This window comes from Rhinoraja longicauda, chromosome 26 (genome assembly GCF_053455715.1).
Source record: "Rhinoraja longicauda isolate Sanriku21f chromosome 26, sRhiLon1.1, whole genome shotgun sequence".
In the NCBI taxonomy this organism is placed as follows: Eukaryota; Metazoa; Chordata; class Chondrichthyes; order Rajiformes; family Arhynchobatidae; genus Rhinoraja; species Rhinoraja longicauda.
Genome location: NC_135978.1, coordinates 22,259,396 through 22,278,102, shown reverse-complemented (window position 1 = coordinate 22,278,102; position 18,707 = coordinate 22,259,396). Strand labels below are relative to the sequence as shown.

Here is an 18,707-nt window from a genome sequence, read left to right as displayed (position 1 = left end):
CAAAAGGAAATTCAAGAGAAACTTCTTCAACCAAAAGAGCAGCCAGAATGTTGAACCTAGTCCAACGGGGATGGGTTGAGGTTCAAGAATTTGAGGGAGATGGAAACAGATGTCGTCCATGTTGATCAAGGCAGATGAGGAAAAATGAAAGGAGGTTCAAAGGCAGCAATACACTGGCATGGGCCAGTTTAGCTGAAAATCCGTATATCCCAAGGACACGGGTAATTTTTTAAAACATTTATGGAAGATTTGGTAAACTACTTGTCCATTTTTTTTGGTGGGGTAACATAAGACACAAAGACAGTTGTACACAATGAGATTTATTCTTTCTTGCCAGCTTACCGCTGCAAAGCCGCAGCAGTGATGAGACCCTCAAATGCAAAGAAAATTAAAAAACAACTTTGCACCAAAGCATACAAAGGCAATGAGACAAGTAGAGTAGTAAGTTCCTTTTTGTTTCCTCAGAATCAGCAGTGAAACAAATGGATTTCAGTAAATTGCCATCTAGTGCAGGGAATTAATAACAAAACCGGTGGAAACAGTTCAGCACATGTAATTAAGAAATTTAATACCAGGCAGTGAAAAGTGAAGGAGTTGCATCCTTACAAAGAGCAAATTCACTTTCCACTATCATACCAAAAACATTACTCCAAGATGTTTATAGGGAGTTTAAAAAAAATGTTAAAAAAATTATTTCCATCAACACATAGCAGCTGATCAATAAGTTTTTTTTGGGTGTGGATGAATTTGGATCTACTTATCTCTCCCAAATAGGTTTTAAAAAGTGAGAGGGTAAGTTTACTCTATCTCTTATTTGTGAAAGCAAGTTCCCAGACCCAAGCACTGCCACAACATTTCCAAGAATGACACAAACAAAATGTTAAGTGACCAAGTCAGCTTACACTTTTGATCAGTTATTTTTGTTGCACACATACTGTCTTCACTCTCTCCATTATTTATACGGCTTTTAATTTGTGCCCAATTATTTAATCCTAAAGTCAATCTTACAACTGGGAAAACGATTTACTGCTGCCAATAACACCAGAGCACATTATATTAAAATTAAAGATATTTTAGTTAATTAAATATACCTCCCACACCATTCAAGGAAATGTTCAGGATGAGTTTTAGTGATGCAGCATGTTAACATGCCCTTCGGCCCACCAAGTCCATGCTGATCATCGATCACCCATTCACTCGGTCTATATTACTCCACTTTTGCAATTACTCCCTACACATGAAGGGCAATTTTACAGAGGCCAATTCACGTACAAACCCCCATGTCTTTGATTTGGCAGAAAACCAGAGAACCTGGAGAAAAACCATGTGGTCACAGGGAAAACAAAAAGTCCACAAAGAGATCACTGGGGGTCAGGATCAAACCAGTGTCCCTGGTACTATGAGGCAACAGCTCTACAGTTGCACCATAGTGTCACCCTTTAAATACACTATTTAAATACATTTAAACTTAAGTTATTTAAATAAACTTGCCATACCACTCAGGAAAATGGACAGATTCTGGATATGCTGTGTCAATGCTCAAGATTCTTGATTTGGGAATAGTTTTTTCCCTTTACATGTTACCTTATTGAGCTTCTCACCATATCCTTCTATGGACACGACATTTTTAGTTAAAAAGACAATATAGGAGAAAATGATTGGGAAAAAAAATTATATTAGCAAAGATGCTCACAGCAGGCAAAAACATTTTTTTGGCAGAGAAAGACTAATAACAACCTAACCTTGATAACGTCGCCGTATACTGAATAAACAAATAAAACTTATATTCACTGTAATTTAACTCACTCAAGTGATAGAAAATGTAAAATGCATTGAAATACAATCATATTTTCTGAAAAATAGGGAGGCTGATAGCTCTGCCCATTTACCGTAGGCAATCAGTTCCACTGGGTGCAAGGTGACACCCCTTGCATGTTATTCCCATCAAATATTCATTGACACAGGTTCTCATACCTTGGAGAGGAAGAAAAAGAGGAAAAGGGAGTAGAGAGAGAGTGCCCTTGCCTATCTCACCTCTGTGTCTGTGAGACGCACCACCAGGCCCAGGCCCATCCCCCGATGATATATTGCTTATTATCCGATCCACAGCAGCCACCTAGAAATGAAGAAATTACATAATTACAATGTTGAACCGTTTTCAAAAGAAACCTTGCACAACCGTACGCCCACTGTAAAACCTGGTGTGAACCAATATACTAATGCAGCAAAGGAACAGTGACACATGACCACGGTTCATCTATCTTTTCATTTCAAAAATAAAGTGTTCATAAATACATACAAGAAATCAGATAGTACATGGCTTTCTTTACATTCATATTGTCATCCACTCTATACATCTTGTGTCATCAAGTTAATACATTCTATGTAAATTAAGCCACCAATGCCACCCATGTGGCCTCTTTGAATAAGTGTTCTAAACTCCTAACTTGATAGAAAAGCTCTGTTCCATATACCCTCTGTGTGAAAAAGTTGCCCCTCGGGTTCGTATTTAATCTATCACCTTAAATCTATGCCCACGTGTCCTTGATTTCCCTATACTGGGAAAAAGACTGGGCGTTCGCCCTATCTATTCATCTCCTTGTTTGCATTTTTTAAATGTTGATCTCATGTTCAGTGTGTAATTAGTGTTATGAAGCCATTGCCGATGCATGCAACTCAGTTAATGCTTTTAGAGCATTTGCACAACTGAAAATTCAGAGGAATACTTTGTACCAATATTCCATCAAACTGCTGCTGGTGAATTCCTGTACAACAGGCCTGACACCAATCCATGATTCCTTCACAATTACTCAGAGCTTATTCTTATTATTGTCCATTATGGGTGATGCAATGACCTTATTATAACAGAGCATCTCGACAGCGAGATGGATTCAGGACATCAGATGAATTGATTGCAATACAGAAAAGGAGAAGTAGAATAGAGTGAACAAATGGTGAACCCGACTGAAAATTAACTTACTGGCACCAAGAAGCAAAACGTTGAGCTCATAATTCCCAGTTTCAGAAAAAAATGCAACCGGTCCTCCAATTACATAATTGAACAAAAATATTTGTTTTTAGAACTGTGCCTCTTCCATCTTGAAAATGTCATGCTACCCATCATTTACACAGCAAAGGAGATTACAAATGGGAAAGATTTGTATCTGAATGCCAACCGAGATATATACTGTACAACAATTCCCAGAATACATACACCTACAACAAACTTTCAGCAGCTCATGGAAAACTCATAATTTGACCAGATTTGAGCAACTTTCTTTGAACACTTTCAAGCTAACTGATGAGATCACAATATGAAAATTACTTTGTCAGCATCAGACAGACGTTTGTGGCTTCAAACCATGTACAATGAAAGCCGTGGGTTTTATGGGCATGACTGCATTACTGAAGTAGATCAACCCACTGAGATAGAAATCATTGCATTATCCAAACGAATCTCGACAAAGGGATACCAACCTATATAGTATGCTTATTATAAGAAATCATCACAAGGCACTTAATAGGAATGAACTCATGCAAAATAAACCAGAACAAATTCAAGCTTGATCAAGGAGCTGGGCTTAGATTTTAAGATGAAATTTGAAAGCCACAAGAAGGTAGAGAGGTGGAGATTAAGGCCAAGTTCATGGTCTAGGTAGTTGAATAACATTTGCTAATAGTGAAGCAAGTCAAATGGAGAATGTACAAGGGGCTAGAATTGGAAGAAAGGATTGTTCAAGCAATATTAGTTGGTTCGTGAAATTTATAGGATGGGCAAAGTCGTGGAGGGATGCAAATGCAAAAAAATAATCAAGGCACTGCCAGACTGAGATGCAGATGGCAGATTGGAGGTAGAAGTAAAAGTCCTGGTGCAACACATTTGGAGTCAGAAATTCACCTAGAGTTAAACACAATGGCAAGTTCATAATCTGCCTGGGACAGATACAGAATCAGTGGCTAGAAAACAGGAACCGTGGTGAAGACCGAAGGCAATGTGCCTGCCATTACGTAGTTGGAGAACATTTCACATCCAATACTGGCGTTGGATATTCAGACAAATATACAATCCTGTGTACGAAGGAACTGCAGATGCTGGTTTAAAATGCTGGAGTAACTTAGCGAGACAGGCAGCATCTCTGAAGAGAAGGAATGAACTTCTTCAAGGTAGACATACCTCAAGTAGATTTTACAGACGAAATGTGTATGAAGGAACTGCAGATGCTGGTTTAAACCAAAGATAGACACAAAACGCCGGAGATGCTGCCTGCCCTGCTGAGTTACTCCAGCATTTTGTGTTTAAATATACATTCCTTGCAGCTTTCTTTTGATGAGCTGATGCAATGGACAAATGTAAAAAATTGAACATTAACTTGCAGAGAAAATTGCCAGTTTCGCCAGTTAGCTGCTGGGTGTAATACTTCCCAATTGTTCTCCAAATTCATGTAACAGACACCTTCAAGATACTTTATTCAAAGCAGATATTGGACTCGGAGGAATCTGTGTTTCTATTCACACATGTAGCATCTATTTTTAAATCTCCAGGTGATTGTTTGGTCCCTTGCAATTTGATATGTGCAGAAAGCTGATCTTAGAACATTATTGGTTTTGTAATATATTAACATCTATTCACAATGCACTCAAGCAGAATACGAGCTGCTATTCCTCCTACAAGTTTGCGTGTGGCATCTCTATGACAATGGAGGCGGCCCACAACAAAAAGGTCGGTGTGAGAATGGGAAGGAGAGTTAAAATGGTTAGCAACTGGGAGATCCAGCAGGCCTTGGCGGACTGAGCACAAGGTTTAGTGATATAATCGCCCAGTCTACACTTGGTGTCGCCAACGTGAAGGAGGTCATATTGGGAGCACCGAATGCAGTAGTTGAGGTTAGAGGAGGTGCACATGAATCTCTACCTTGCCTGAAAGGGCTGCGGGGGCCCCTAGATGGATGAGAGGGAGGAGGTGTAAGTACACTTGTTACTACTCCTGTGCTTGCAGGGGAAGGGATGTGGGGAGGGGGTGGTTTGTGTGGGAAGGGATGATTGAACCAAGGAGTGGTTCTGCAAAGGGAGTGGCCTCTGCAGAAAGAGTTGGTGACGGGAAGATGTGACTGGTGCCGAGATCACATTGAAGGCAGCAGAAATGTTGGAGAATGATGTGTCGGATGCAGAGGCTGATGGGGTGAAAGGCATAGGCCAGGGAAACTCTATCCTCAGGGAGGGGGGAAACGAGAGTAGAACTATGGGACACAGAGGACATGGGCGGGGGATCCAATATGACAGCAGGGGGGAAACCACACTTCCTAAAGAATGAGGACATTTTGAGTGGAAAGCCTCATCTTGGATGCAAATGCAGCGGGGATGGAGGAATTGAAAGTCAGGCATGAAAGTCCGTTTTACAAGAGGCAGTATGGACGAAGGTGTAGCCCAGATAATTGTGGGAGGCAGCGGGTTTATAGAAGACGGCAACTATTGGGTTCGGTGCTCCCAATGTGGCCTCCTTTATATTGGAGGAACCAAGGGTAGCCAAGGTGACTATGTCACCAAACCTTATGCTTGGTCTGCAAAGGCCTGCTGGATCTCCAGGTTGCTGACTATTTTTAACTCCCTTCCCATCCTGGGCTTCCTCCATTGCCTTAGTGTGACTACACGCAAACAAGAGGAGCAGCAGCTTGTATTCCACTTGAGTAGATTACAACCTTCCCCCCCCCCCCCCTCAAGCCCCCACCTATTTCTTCCTCTATCCAACCCCGTTTCTCCTTCCCCCCACCCCCTTTCACCTCCATGCCTTCCTCTGGCTTCATACCTCTCACCACTTCTCTCTTTATCTCACAACCTTTGGTCTTCTTCCCATCTCTGCCCTTTTTCCACTCATCTGCCAATTAAAACCCTCTCACCTGCATCTATATGTACTTGCCTGGCTTTGTACCATCCCCACTACTCTTCCAGTTTGCTCCCTCTGAGGAAACAGCAACTATCCATGTTCTCCAGCGATGCTGCCTGACCTACTCCATCATTTTGTTTTTTGTTTGGCTGGGATTATATGTTGTGAGGAGGATGAAGAGGCTTCAAGATATTGATACAAATTTTGTAAGTACAAGCCATCCTTGTAGCTGTACAAACACCTGAATTGCAGTCACCCTTACATATAACAAGTGCCTATAATAATATTATTAAATTCAGAAGTCCAATGCACTTGCATGTTTGTTCCAATGAGCATCAGAACTAATCTCTCTCTCTCCACTTTCAATAAATTTTCTTCCTTATCAATCATTTGCACTTTTGGTTCCAGTCATTGTCATACTGTGGAAATATTTTTATATCAAGTGACAAAAATGAATTTATGGATGTCTGTAAAAAGAAAACTCATTTGTGACCTAGCGATGGCTTTTATATACAGCAGATATAACATGGCACAGTGTGAAGTTATCCAATTGGGTAGGAAGAGCAGAACGGTAGAATTTTATTTATATTTTGATAAATGAGGAAACATACAAAGAGACTCAAAATAATCGGTACATCAGTCAAATAGGCACACTGTTAGGAAGACAAATAGTATGTTAGCCTGTGCGTGCACAAAGGCTCAGAATTCAAAGCAAGAATCCAAGACTGAGATAAAGATAAATTTCTCCGCTCAGAGGATGGTGAAGTTCAGCAATTCAACGAATTACAGTCCTGAGGAAGGGTCTCTACAGTCCTGAGGAAGGGTCTCTACAGTCCTGAGGAAGGGTCTCTACAGAAACATCAACATCCATATCCTTTCTGAGATGCTGTCTGACCAGCTGACATCCTTCAGCACTGCTTTTTGTTGTGGAATTAACCACCATAGAGCCTGGAGACTAAGTTGATGAACATATTCCTGGAACAGATAGGTACATTTCCAGGCGCAAAAGACGACCATAATGTAGCATTGAGATAGAAGATCAGTCATAGTCATATTTAATGATGGCGCAGACGTAAAAGGACGAATACCCTATTTCAGCTTCTATTTTTTATGTTTCTACATTTAATATGTTAACCAGCTCAAGTAATGAAACATAGAAAATAGGGACCAACTAAATGAAATTATCTCTAAATTTTAACCAAGTATTTTAAGACTGCATTTAATGAGCACTCCAAATCAAAAGAAAAGATGTAGTTCATAAATTCTTGTAAAGGATTACTCATAAAAAAGCAAGAGATCTCCATAACTATTGTTCCACTACTGACCACCATTCTTGGGGGATGTACTTTCATATAGAGATATCCCTCCGCTCACATCCTCGCTTGACTGTGTCTCGTATGTCAGTGCTGGGTTCACTCCTAACTTTGGGTGCTGTCTGTGCGGAAATTGCACAGGGATTCATTCCCTCCAGGTGTTTGGTTTCCTCCCAAATCACAAAAAGACATGCGAGTAGGTTAATTGGCCTCCGTAAATTGCCACAATGTGAATTTGAGGGGTAGAATCTGGAAGAGTTAATGAGAATATGCAGTGAATAAAAAAGGATTTGTGTATGTCGGCGGTCGATGAATAGTGTGCATTTGGTGGGCTGAAAGATGTGTTTCCATGTTATGTGACTGTGACTCAAATGGCAACTGACAGAGGCAAAGAATTTTGGAATGCAAAGAACATTCTCAGCCCTAGTTTAACGCTTCTGCACATCCCCATTTTGCATTACATCCAAAAGTTTACCTGGGACCCTATATTCCTGGGCATAGCTCTGTACTGAACATTTATTGCTTAACCAAATGGCCCAGTTTAACAAATGTTCCATTTTAGGTTAGCTGATACCGATCCAAACGAATTGAGCTTTGAACTTTTCATCTGTGTGGTTGAGTGCCCCACTGAGAACATTTCAAAGGTTCCAATCAATGAGCCTACTTTGTTGCAACAGAATGAGCAGGGCGAGTTTTACAAACAAGCAAATTAATGTATAAACAAGTAAAACCCAAATTAAAACTGCTTGAACTTTTTTTTAAAATGACTGTGTATTTGAGTGTTCTCAGATAACAATCATTTAACACATCTGTTTTTGTGCATTGTTTGCGTCCATGTGCCTGTGAAGCCGTTGCAAGCAAGATTTTAATCGTGTCTGCACTGCACTTTGCTTATGCATATGACAATAAACCTCACTTGATTTACTTGGACAGCTTTGTAACCCATGCTGTGGTTTAAATACAGTGGTTGGTTTGAAACAGGAGTGAAGTTTCGGGTCGAGACCCTTCTTCAGACTGAAGAGGTAGTTTTTGAGGGCTACTTAAAAACAGTTCAAAATTTGAGGCGGACTGGACAATCAAGGTAGATTATCAAGTGTGGGTTACTAAATGGTAGGAATGCATTTTCTACATAACATGTTCAAACCAATGTGTAGGAAAGAAATGCAGATGCTGGTTCGATTTAAACCAGCATCTGCATTTCTTTCCTACACATTGGTTTGAACATGTTATGTAGAAAATGCATTCCTACCATTTAGTAACCCACACTTGATAATCTACCTTGATTGTCCAGTCCGCCTCAAATTTTGAACTGTTTTTAAGTAGCCCTCAAAAACTACCTCTTCTGTCATGGCGAGGCCGCACTCAGAGTGTTATATGCAGTTTTGGCCAGCAAGCGACAGGAAAGATGTGATTAAGGTCAAGAGAGCGCAGAAAAGATTCACAGGGATTTTGCATGAATTGGACGGCCTTGAGTTATGAGGAATATGAGTTATGATAGATGCTGAGTGCAATTGCCTCGAGCGAATGAGATAATGTTGGGCATAGATGACGTTGATAGCTAGAGTCTGCATCCCATGGAGGCTATGCTTTTTGTTCTAAAAAAAACGACTCCCTTCATTTTTCATTGTTCTCACCCTACCAAGTTTGGGAGGCGAGTTCATAAAAGGTTTTTAGAGAATGACAGTGCAGCTTCCACTAATTTCAATGGAGCAATGCACGAAGCCAGAGTCCTCCAAACCCCAAGACAGACAAGAACAGCAGATATGTGGGAACTACCCTCCCACACTTCATCTGTTCTGCTGCTTTCATATAATTATAAATGTGGCGGGGGATGAAAGAAATTGCCAGTTGGACTGCAAATACAGCAGCCTTTTCTCCTCTCACATCAGAGGAGATAATGAATCTGCCAATTATCTCCTCCTCATAAAACCTCCTTTACCAGATGAATTCAACAATGTACAAGCTGGGGTATTCAGACAGCCATCCACGGTAATTTAAATGCTCAAGCTTAACATCCCTTAATACAGCTGCATGTTTCACCACCACAGTGCTGTGCACAAGCAGAGTTGCACAAATTTAAATAAATTCAGTGCTTTGGGCTTTAACATATAACTGGGATCATGGGCTTCGAGAATTGTGATCAGGTACAGGGGTGTGGGAACAAAGGTATGTGACTGTGCTTAAGTGGTGTGTTGAAAGGAATTGTGAAGGAGTAAGCAGTCAGAACCTTTCACCCATAGTGGAAATATCAAAGACTAGAAGGCATAGCTTCAAGGTGAGGGTGGCAAAGTTTAAAGGAGATGTGCAAGGTGTTTTTTTTAAGTAGTGGGTGCCTGAAAGCTGTTGCCAGAATGGTGGGGGAGGCAGATGATGGTGGCATTTAAGAGGCTTTTAGATAGGCATATGAATATGTAGGATATGGAGGGATAAGGATCGGGTACAGGCAGATGAGTTTAGTTTATCTTGGCATCATGTTTGGCACAGACACCGTGGGCCGAAAAACCTATCCCTGTGCTGTACTGTTCTATGTTTATGACTGAAAAATGAGAACTTGAGTTGCAGTCTTAAATGACACTTCGCCCAACTGTCCCAAATAGCTTTTATCTGACAAAATTGCATCAAATTTAGTTCTTCACTATAATTAATTAATTAATTCCATATTCTTGCAAGAACTGACCACTTTACATACCAACAGCCCGTAGAAAGTATTTTCATCTATATGCAATACAGGCACTCCCTTAATTTACACAAGGATGAAGTTCTGTATACCCTTGCGCAAGTCCCATTTTATGCTAGTCGGAATCATCATAAAACTAGATAGAAACAAAGTACTGCAGATGCTGGTTAATACACAAAATGACATGAAGTTCTGGAGCAACTCAGCGGGTCAGGCAGCACCTCTGGAGAACATGGATAGGTGACATTTCGGGTCGGGATCCTTCGAGTCTGTAGAAGGGTCCTGACCTGAAACGTTACCTATCCATGTTCTCCAGAGATGCTCCCTGACCTTCCTCCAGCATTTTGTGTAATTTCACCTTAAAACTAGGCACTGATGGCACATCCGGTTGACGCGGCTGTTGTTGTGGCTCATGTTGTAGCCCGGGGCCAACAGCTCTTTCTTCGAGCCACCACCAGGGACATGACCTGCTTTATCACCCACTGTAGGACTCCCTTCCCTCTCACTAGCTGCTGTTTCTTCTTGTTGGCTTTCGCTTTGTCCCCCTCTACTGTTGCCTACTTCTCCCTAAAATTCGTCAATACCTTTGCCATTCTCCCTTCCACCACTGTCAAAAGTGATTTTGGTGACTCAAGGTGATGAGGTGGAGGCAGCGGTGGAGGGGGGAGGGGCGGGGAAGAGCAAACAAAGCGATGGGAGGAGGAGGCCGTGGTGGAAGAAGCGGCAGCTAGTGAGGGAAGGCGGGGGGGGGAGTTCCATGGTGACTGAGCGCGTCTTGTCGGTGACCTGAAGAAAGCGCTGTCAGCCATGGGCCACAACGTGAGCCGCAACAACAGCCATGCCAGCTGGATGGTGCGGCAGCTGGTGAAGGAGCACTCGTTAATGCATCTTGTGGAAGATGTCAGTGACTCGGCCAGGAATTACTCTCCACTGCCTCCCTCGTTCTCACTCGCCTTTCCAGCGTTACACCAACAGCGGCCTAAACTGGAAGAGTAGCGAGCACAGGTAACGCTTTTATATCAAGAAGACGACAGGAAGCCCTTGCCATCGTCCTTTTGCAATAAGATAATTCAGGAAACAAACCACCTATTATGAATTGTTCATACAAGTGCGAGTTTACACAGGGTCAACCATTACACAAGTAGGGGAGTGCCTGTATTTCATAAGACTGATTCAACATCTTCGTTTTGAAATTTGCACTTCCTTACTAATAAACTTGGCCTCAAATGAGCATCAGTTTCTCTGGAGTCAACTACCAGACCAGCCTTAAAATACGTACACTGGGGTCTACAGGAAGACATGCAGTTCAATAGCATTGAAATTACAGCATAATTCATCATAAAACCTTACATAACCAGCAGCTCAGATTTTGACTTTGAAACACCTGCACAAATTTCTCTCAGAGGTGTTTTTAAAAAGACTGTAGAGAACATATGATGTTAATTGTTTTTGAAGGGATTCATGCAGTTCCTTTTATTCTACAAACTGTTCATAGAAGGGGGAAAATAGAATATATCAGGCTGAGACCAAAACAGATGAAAGCCTTTGATTCCTTTGTCGTGCCTCTTTCCAGCAGTCACTGCCAAGAAGGGAGAGAAAACTATCTGTGCCAATGTTCTAGCATGTGATACTTTTGTTTTTCAATATTCTTAAATCATTTCCACAAACTACTTCCATTCCGAATGACTGTAACCACTGACGCATTATCGTGTTGTTGTGCAAGATCTCAAAACATTCTGGATAGAGAATAAAATCTGTATTTGAGCTCCTGGGGATTTTACTGGGTATACACACCGTATGGATACGTTTCCACTCAATTTTGTTATGCTGTACTGAACTGCTGGTCATAAGCAACTCTGAAGCATATTTACACAAGTAACCCCAGCTTTAATAAAAATTTGCTCTTTGGAAAAGTGTGGGGAAAAAAGTAAAGACATTTTAAAAATTCACAAATCCGAATGCATTCACAGATGATGCTGTGTTATGTCATGAAAAATCACAATATGGAGCGTATTATAGGAACAACCACCCTATCCCTATAGCACGGGGGTCACCTGCACTAGTTTTGGCTGGAGATTGGGGGTTGCTGCATGTAAAATGTTAACAAGTTTGAAACTAGCAACAACATTCAGAGTTGGTTTTCATCTTTCATTGTCATCTATATACTAAAACTCTCGTTTGTTTGTTTGTTTGTTTGTTTGTTCCTGAACTCCAGCCAAAATGGTACACCATAGCACGGAAATTTTAGGCCCACCTTACTCACCGTCGTCCCTTTGGTGCTAATGGGAGAAGTTTCATTGAAATCGGTGTTATATTTTTAAAGTTATTCACATTTTAAAGTTTAAATCTATCTCCTCGGGAGGGAGGGAGGTGAGTGGAGGGAGGGGGAGGATAAGGGGGGCTGAGGGGCATGGAGTGGGGGGAAGCGGGGAGGGGGTGGAGGGAGGGGGGCAGGGGGGAGAGGGGAGGGGGAGGAATGGGTGCTGCACCAATGCAGGAGAGGTTTGGGCCCAACGGGTCCACTTGGTCTAGTATCTACTAAGATTGTGAAAATCTTAATTTTCTGTGCTACCCAGGCAAATCATGTCACAGATTTGTGAGGAGAAAAAGAACAGTGTGCAGAATACAATATTCCAGCTGCACAGGAAGTGAAGATAAAAATGCAAGAACAACACAGAGATAGATTGGAATATTATGAATTCATCCATAGCATACGAGAGGTCCATTCAAGAGGCCGACAACAGTAGGCCCTCTCACCTCCATCATTCATCCTCTTGCTTTGGATTGCCCCACACTGGATAAAGGATGCTGGAGACATTGTTGGAAACGTGCCCATTTTTTCTTACCCTTGAGGAAGTAACGGTATACTTTCAGAGATATCGCATCAATGTAGTGGTTGGACCTGGACACATTGTTGGTGATTCCTAGGAAATGGAAGCCCTCTCGACAAACTCCACTACAGCACCACTAATACAGACTGGGCCGTGTACTCCACCCACTTACTCGGTTTTGCTGACATCGAGTTGGAGATTACCAACAGCTGGCAGATTAAAGTTCCCTCTCTCTCCCTCTCACACCCTGGTCTCATAATCAGATGAATATCTGCACAATCTCACACATTAACTGTGGTGTTAATTTTTTTTTTAAACAGCAATGCCCTCTTTCCCTGACCAGAGAAAGGAAAAATTAGAATTAGTCCAACAATTATCACTGTGCATACAACATGTCCCTTTACTGTGTGGGTATAGCAATGTACATCAAAAATAAACAAAAATTGCACAAGCTGGAAATCTAAATTGTAAAACATAAAATGGAAACATTGAACAGGTCAGGCATCATTTGTGGAGAGAGAAACAGTTAACAATTCAGGTCCAGGTCACTTCGGGCCTGAAACATCAACTCTAAGTTTATTTTTCCACAGATACTACTTGACCTGCTGAATGTCTGAGTATTTTCTATTCCCCCTATGTAACCAGAGAATACTTCTGAAATGGAGGCATTGTTTAAATATATATTAAATGGGATAAATTTGCAATCGACCACTAGTCGCTGAACAATAAATATTAGACAGGAAAAATATCCTCGTGCATATTTGGCATTCAATATGTCCATCTAAGTAGACAACTCATTCAACATGTAATCTGGATGAGAGCATCACTGGGATTGTAGCACTCCTTCAGAACAGCGCAATGGCAATCTGGACTAAGGGCTTTGTGTAGAAATGTTTAAATCACAACTACCTCTCTCAGGAGGAAAATCAGGACCATGGAAATGGGTACAATTACGATATATTTACACAAATAAATGCAAAGAAAGTTAATTTATCGTGAAACTGACTTGGAAACAACAAAGCTACCCCTTACCCAAAGATGGCATTAAGAGCGCAGCCAACAAATTTCAGTCCAAAAGAAATTCTGTCTTTCCGCTTCAATCAGACAATTCATCAGTTCAATTTAACAAGGCTCAATCAGTAAACACTCGAATCAAAGAAAGTATTTTGTGAACTAAATAACTGCGAGAGCAATCGGAAGATACTGACTAGTCAATGCCCACAGCCCTACAATCTGAAACAACGTGTCTGATATTTCGAAGATATACACAAAAAGCTGAAGTAACTCAGTGGGACAGGCAGCATCTCTGGAGATGGTGTCTTTTGTGTCTTATCTTCGGTTTAAACCAGCATCTGCAGTTTCTTCTTACATGTGTCTGATATTCCACCTACCAAATATTCAGAAATATCTATGTTTAGCATCTAGCATATGTGGTGCTCAACTGCCCCACTTCCACACTCTCTTGAAACTTATATTGTTTTCACTATTCCCTTTAAGCTCTTCACAGCCCCATTTCCATGACCCCTTTCAAACTTATTGTCGCAAGAAAATGTATCACATTGTAACATTTTAAAAAGTGAAATAAAAGTTGAAGTACAACTTGGAATAACATCCAATAATCCAGAGTATTTATCAATAAATCACTGTGTGCCAGATTGTAAAACCTCTTTCAAGGACATTGGGTGAAATTAAAACTCGTGACTCTACCAGGACACCTCACCATTTATCCCCCTCCTCACCCTGTCTAATAATTTATAGATGACCAAAACAGATTATTTAATATGAATGTACTCCACATTCATACATTTTGAATCTAACAGAATTTAACCACAATTGGTAAAGCAGTTTTCATCTCATGGAGGTGCTGGCTCATCAAATATTATGTTCTCTCATGAAACACCAAACTATTTCAGTAAAGGTGATGAGAGTTTAACTCAACGTCAAACGAGACACTTTTGTTTACGGAAAAAGTTCAGTTTCATCATGTCTCACCTTATCGGTCATCAACTCAAATATATGTTTTTAGGCAGGTTTGATTGACCATTTTGACTACAGATTACATAGGATTTACAGAACAGAAACAAACTTTGCAGACCAGCTAGTCAATGCTGTTATTTAAGCTCCATTCAGGCCTTTTCTGATTTTTCAACTAAACTTATCAGTGCGACTCTCTACTCCCTTCCTCATCTGCTTACCTCAGATCGCCTCTACATTATTTACTTCATTCCCATGGAAACATCCCATATTATTCTTGGGGTATAGAAGTTTCTTCTTGGAAATGAGTCTAATCAACAAAAAAAATTTGACTCTAATGTATCAAATTAGAATCATTGGCATTTCCACAGAATATCCCTCAGGTGCATGAAAAGCTGACAACAAACTACTTTGAAATATTAGGAAAAATGACCAAAAGCTTGGTCAAAGAGGCTGCTGTCAGGAGGAAAGTGCAGAGCTTGGGATCAAGGCAGCTAAGAGTATGATCACAAACATGGAGCAGACTCGTAAGCACACCTGACAGCATCCATTTTAATAAATTTGGGAATCTCTTCACACAAGGATACTTACCATTAAAAGGGAGACAAGAGATTTCAGATAGTGGAAACTTGAGCACCTTACTATCTGTAGCCCTTTGCTTTCACCACATCACCTCCAGCCTTGATATTATCTCCACCCCAACTGACACATTTGTCAATTAACCCATTCTTCCTTGGATCCACCTTTGCCTCCTCTTGCCCCACCAGACTATTAGCTCGTTCACTTCTGCTCTCGTCTTGAAGACGACTGTGTCCTGAAACATTCTGTCCATTTCCCTCCACAAATGCAGCCTGGTCCACTTAATTTCTTCCAGAGGTTTGTTTTTTGCTCATTTACCACTCAGTTCTGTGTGGCTCAGTCAATATCAAAGTGTCATTGTTCCTTTTGTAATGCATTTCCTGTTGGATTACATTCCATTGAGCCTACTACAAAAAACATTTTGAATCCACATAAATCAGTGCAAATTTCTCAATAAGGAATGAGAATTTCTGTCTCATTTCCAGGCAAGTTGAGCTTATTGTCATAAGCACAAGTATGACGAGGTATAGGTACAAATAAAACCTTGCCTGCAGCAGCATTACAGGCACATAAACAACACACAAAAACATAAATTATACAAAACAGTGAAAATAAAAGGATTGCACAAGAAACTATACATTAGTGCAAAACATTTAAAAAACAAGTCATGGTCATGCAAGTGTTGGTTTGTAGCTTTCTTGCAAGTTGGTTCAAGAACCTGTAGGAATATAGCTGCTCCTGAACCTGATGTTGCGGCACTTCACGCTTCTGTACCTCCTGCCTAACAAAAGCAGCAAGTAGAGAGCATAGCCTGGATGGCAGAGACCTGATGGTAAAGCACTTCCCTCTGGAAGGCGACTCCGGACTGTCAAAGCAGTCAGACATAAAAACAGCTTTTTTCCACGAGTAGTAGTTCCACACAATAACCAAAATCTGTTGTCTCCTTTTTGCTCTGGTTTATTTTCACCCACATGTTTAGACCTTAATGTTGTATCCTTATTGTTTTGATGTGGTTATGCTTTATTCTTAATTGTTAACTGTATGTTTGTGTGGTCATTTGTGAGCGGAGCACCAAGGCACATTCCTTGTATATGCACATACTTGGCCAATAAACTTACTCATTCACTCATTCATAGATATCCTTTTTTTAGGCAGCGCCTCTTGTAGACATTTTCAATGGGTGAGAGGACGCTGCTTGTGATGAATTGGGCTGAGTCCACCACTCTTTGCAGCCTCTTGCATTGCTGTGCATTGGAATCTTACCCCATTTTTAAGGTTGCATTTGGTTTAGAAGACGGAAAAGTATAAAGAGACAAAAAAATATCTTTATAAAGTAATTATGAATCTAGTTATCCAGGCCTCAACTGAAACCCATTTTCAAACCTCCGACTCTATTCCTCTATACTTTTACTAAACACTATATGGCTTATCTGAAGAAGGGTCTCGACCCGAAACGTCACCCATTCCTTCTCTCCCGAGATGCTGCCTGACCTGCTGAGTTACTCCAGCATTTTGTGAATAAATCGATTTGTACCAGCATCTGCAGTTATTTTCTTATACTATATGGCTTGCTCAACCTGCACATCCTCCTGCCTGAATGTTCATTATTTTTAAACTGACATTTAACACGCAACAGCTGTGATTCAGATCTATTCCTGCCAAGAAATACAATCCAGCCTCTGATTCTATCCACATTGCCAGCTCTCTGATCAAGTTCGGCTTCAGTGCCCTACTCAGGCCTGCTTCAAACCCCACATACCAGGTACCATAAACATTGCCTTCTTTCATTTTTATGCACCATTACCTCGGCTCACCACTGCTACTTCCAGTCTTGCCTTTGACTCTTTTCCTCAGTTTTCCCATATTCCAATTTAGTTGCATGCCCACAACACCAGATCTTACTTTGCATTATTGTACCCACCTCCTTGGTTGTATATTTCCCAATTCATTCTGATTTTTCTAACTCTCCAATGTTTCTAGGCTTCCCATTCAGGCCACTCTTTTCTCCCTTCAACATGGTTAGCTCTTAACTGCTACCTCGGTTCAGAAGCAATTAGGAATGGACAATAAACATTGGCATAACCAGCAAGATGCACATGCCGTGAACAATTGAACAAAAACGATCAAAGAATGTCAAGTTCCTGCAACTCAGTCCTTTGGGATTTCAACAATTGTGTCTTCAGTAATGTGGCCCCAAACTTGGATTCCACCTCTCAGCTGTCACCCCAAAAATCTCTCACCCTCCTTTAAACCAGCTACTATTGTGTTATCACACACACACAAGCTTCCGAGACTACCACCACCCACCACCCTATTCCTTGCAAGGACGCCATCTCTTTCTCTCAGTAACTCTGCCTCACTGCATGTTATTAAGATGAGGTTTTCCACTTTTAATTCAGGAAAATAGCTTTCCAGCACTCCACCATGAAATATGTGGAGCCATTTTATGACTGAACATTCCATTAAAATGAAATCTATGTTGCAATTGATTTTTTTTTTCAGGATGCTCTCTTTAATTCCACATAATCAAAACTTGGCACAAATGTTGTGACTTTGCACCTTTGAAAGACTTGCAAAAAAAATAACATTTTCACTTTCTAATAAAAAGGTGAAAATTTTAAAACTGTAATTTCAATGCATTGATTATTAAACCAGTGACTTTTGGCTCTAACTGCAGAGTTTGAGAATAAGAAAGTTACAGGGCGCAGTTTAACTTCTTTGACAGCTTTTAAATCCTGCTGCATGTATGAGGTGCTACACAGATGAAACTACAAAGTGATGCTGCCTGTCCCGCTGAGTTACTCCAGCCTTTTGTGTCTATCTTCGGTTTAAACCAGCATCTGCAGTTCCTTGTTTAGGAAAGGACTGCAGATGCTGGTTTTAAATCAAAGGTAGACCCAAAATGCTGGAGCCTTCCTGCACACAAGTGATCTTCCATGACATGCCAGAGCTACTTCAAAATGTGGGACACACTTCAAGAAGCATTCATACTGTTCCAATCATCATATCCATACATATATTTGTACCCAGAAGGCTCAAGAACCTGGGAGCAGAAAATAAGGTGATTGATTTAGAATGTGACAAGACAAAACAAAAATACAGAGCCATTGATTGGAGTTTGTAATACACTTCCAGCAGTTGTAAAAAAAAAAAATCAGTTGTAACATTCAAGAGATCACTGGCTAAAAAAATTGAATGAAAAGAATCTGCTGGGCTATCAGGAAAAGCTGAATTGCTTAAGCACAGAGGTGGTATGGACTCAATAAGCCTCCTTCATGATGTAATCATCCAGTAATTCTTGTGACTTTGAATCATCATTATAATGCAACCTTCATTGTGATTTGAACCACATTACTCTTTAGAATACTGGAAATTCTGCCAATAACTTTTTTAATCTATTGCATTTTGGACTCGCATGTACACACTCTTAGGATGAAAGATTCCTCTTCTGG

The 18,707-nt window shown here is 40.8% G+C and overlaps 1 protein-coding gene across 5 annotated transcripts in view; it reads right to left on the bottom strand.

The window, feature by feature from the left end:
* The window catches only part of LOC144606521 (flotillin-2), a 93,942-nt gene that overhangs the window by 62,302 nt on the left and 12,933 nt on the right, over positions 1-18,707 (bottom strand). For 3 of the 5 annotated variants that reach the window (XM_078422752.1, XM_078422751.1, XM_078422756.1), the window contains exon 2: positions 2,035-2,116. In XM_078422752.1, coding sequence (XP_078278878.1) covers positions 2,035-2,116 — 82 coding nt within the window. Of the gene's footprint in view, positions 1-1,974; positions 1,998-2,034; positions 2,117-18,707 lie in introns of those variants that run through there. The other 2 variants (XM_078422754.1, XM_078422755.1) reach the window with 2 other exon arrangements.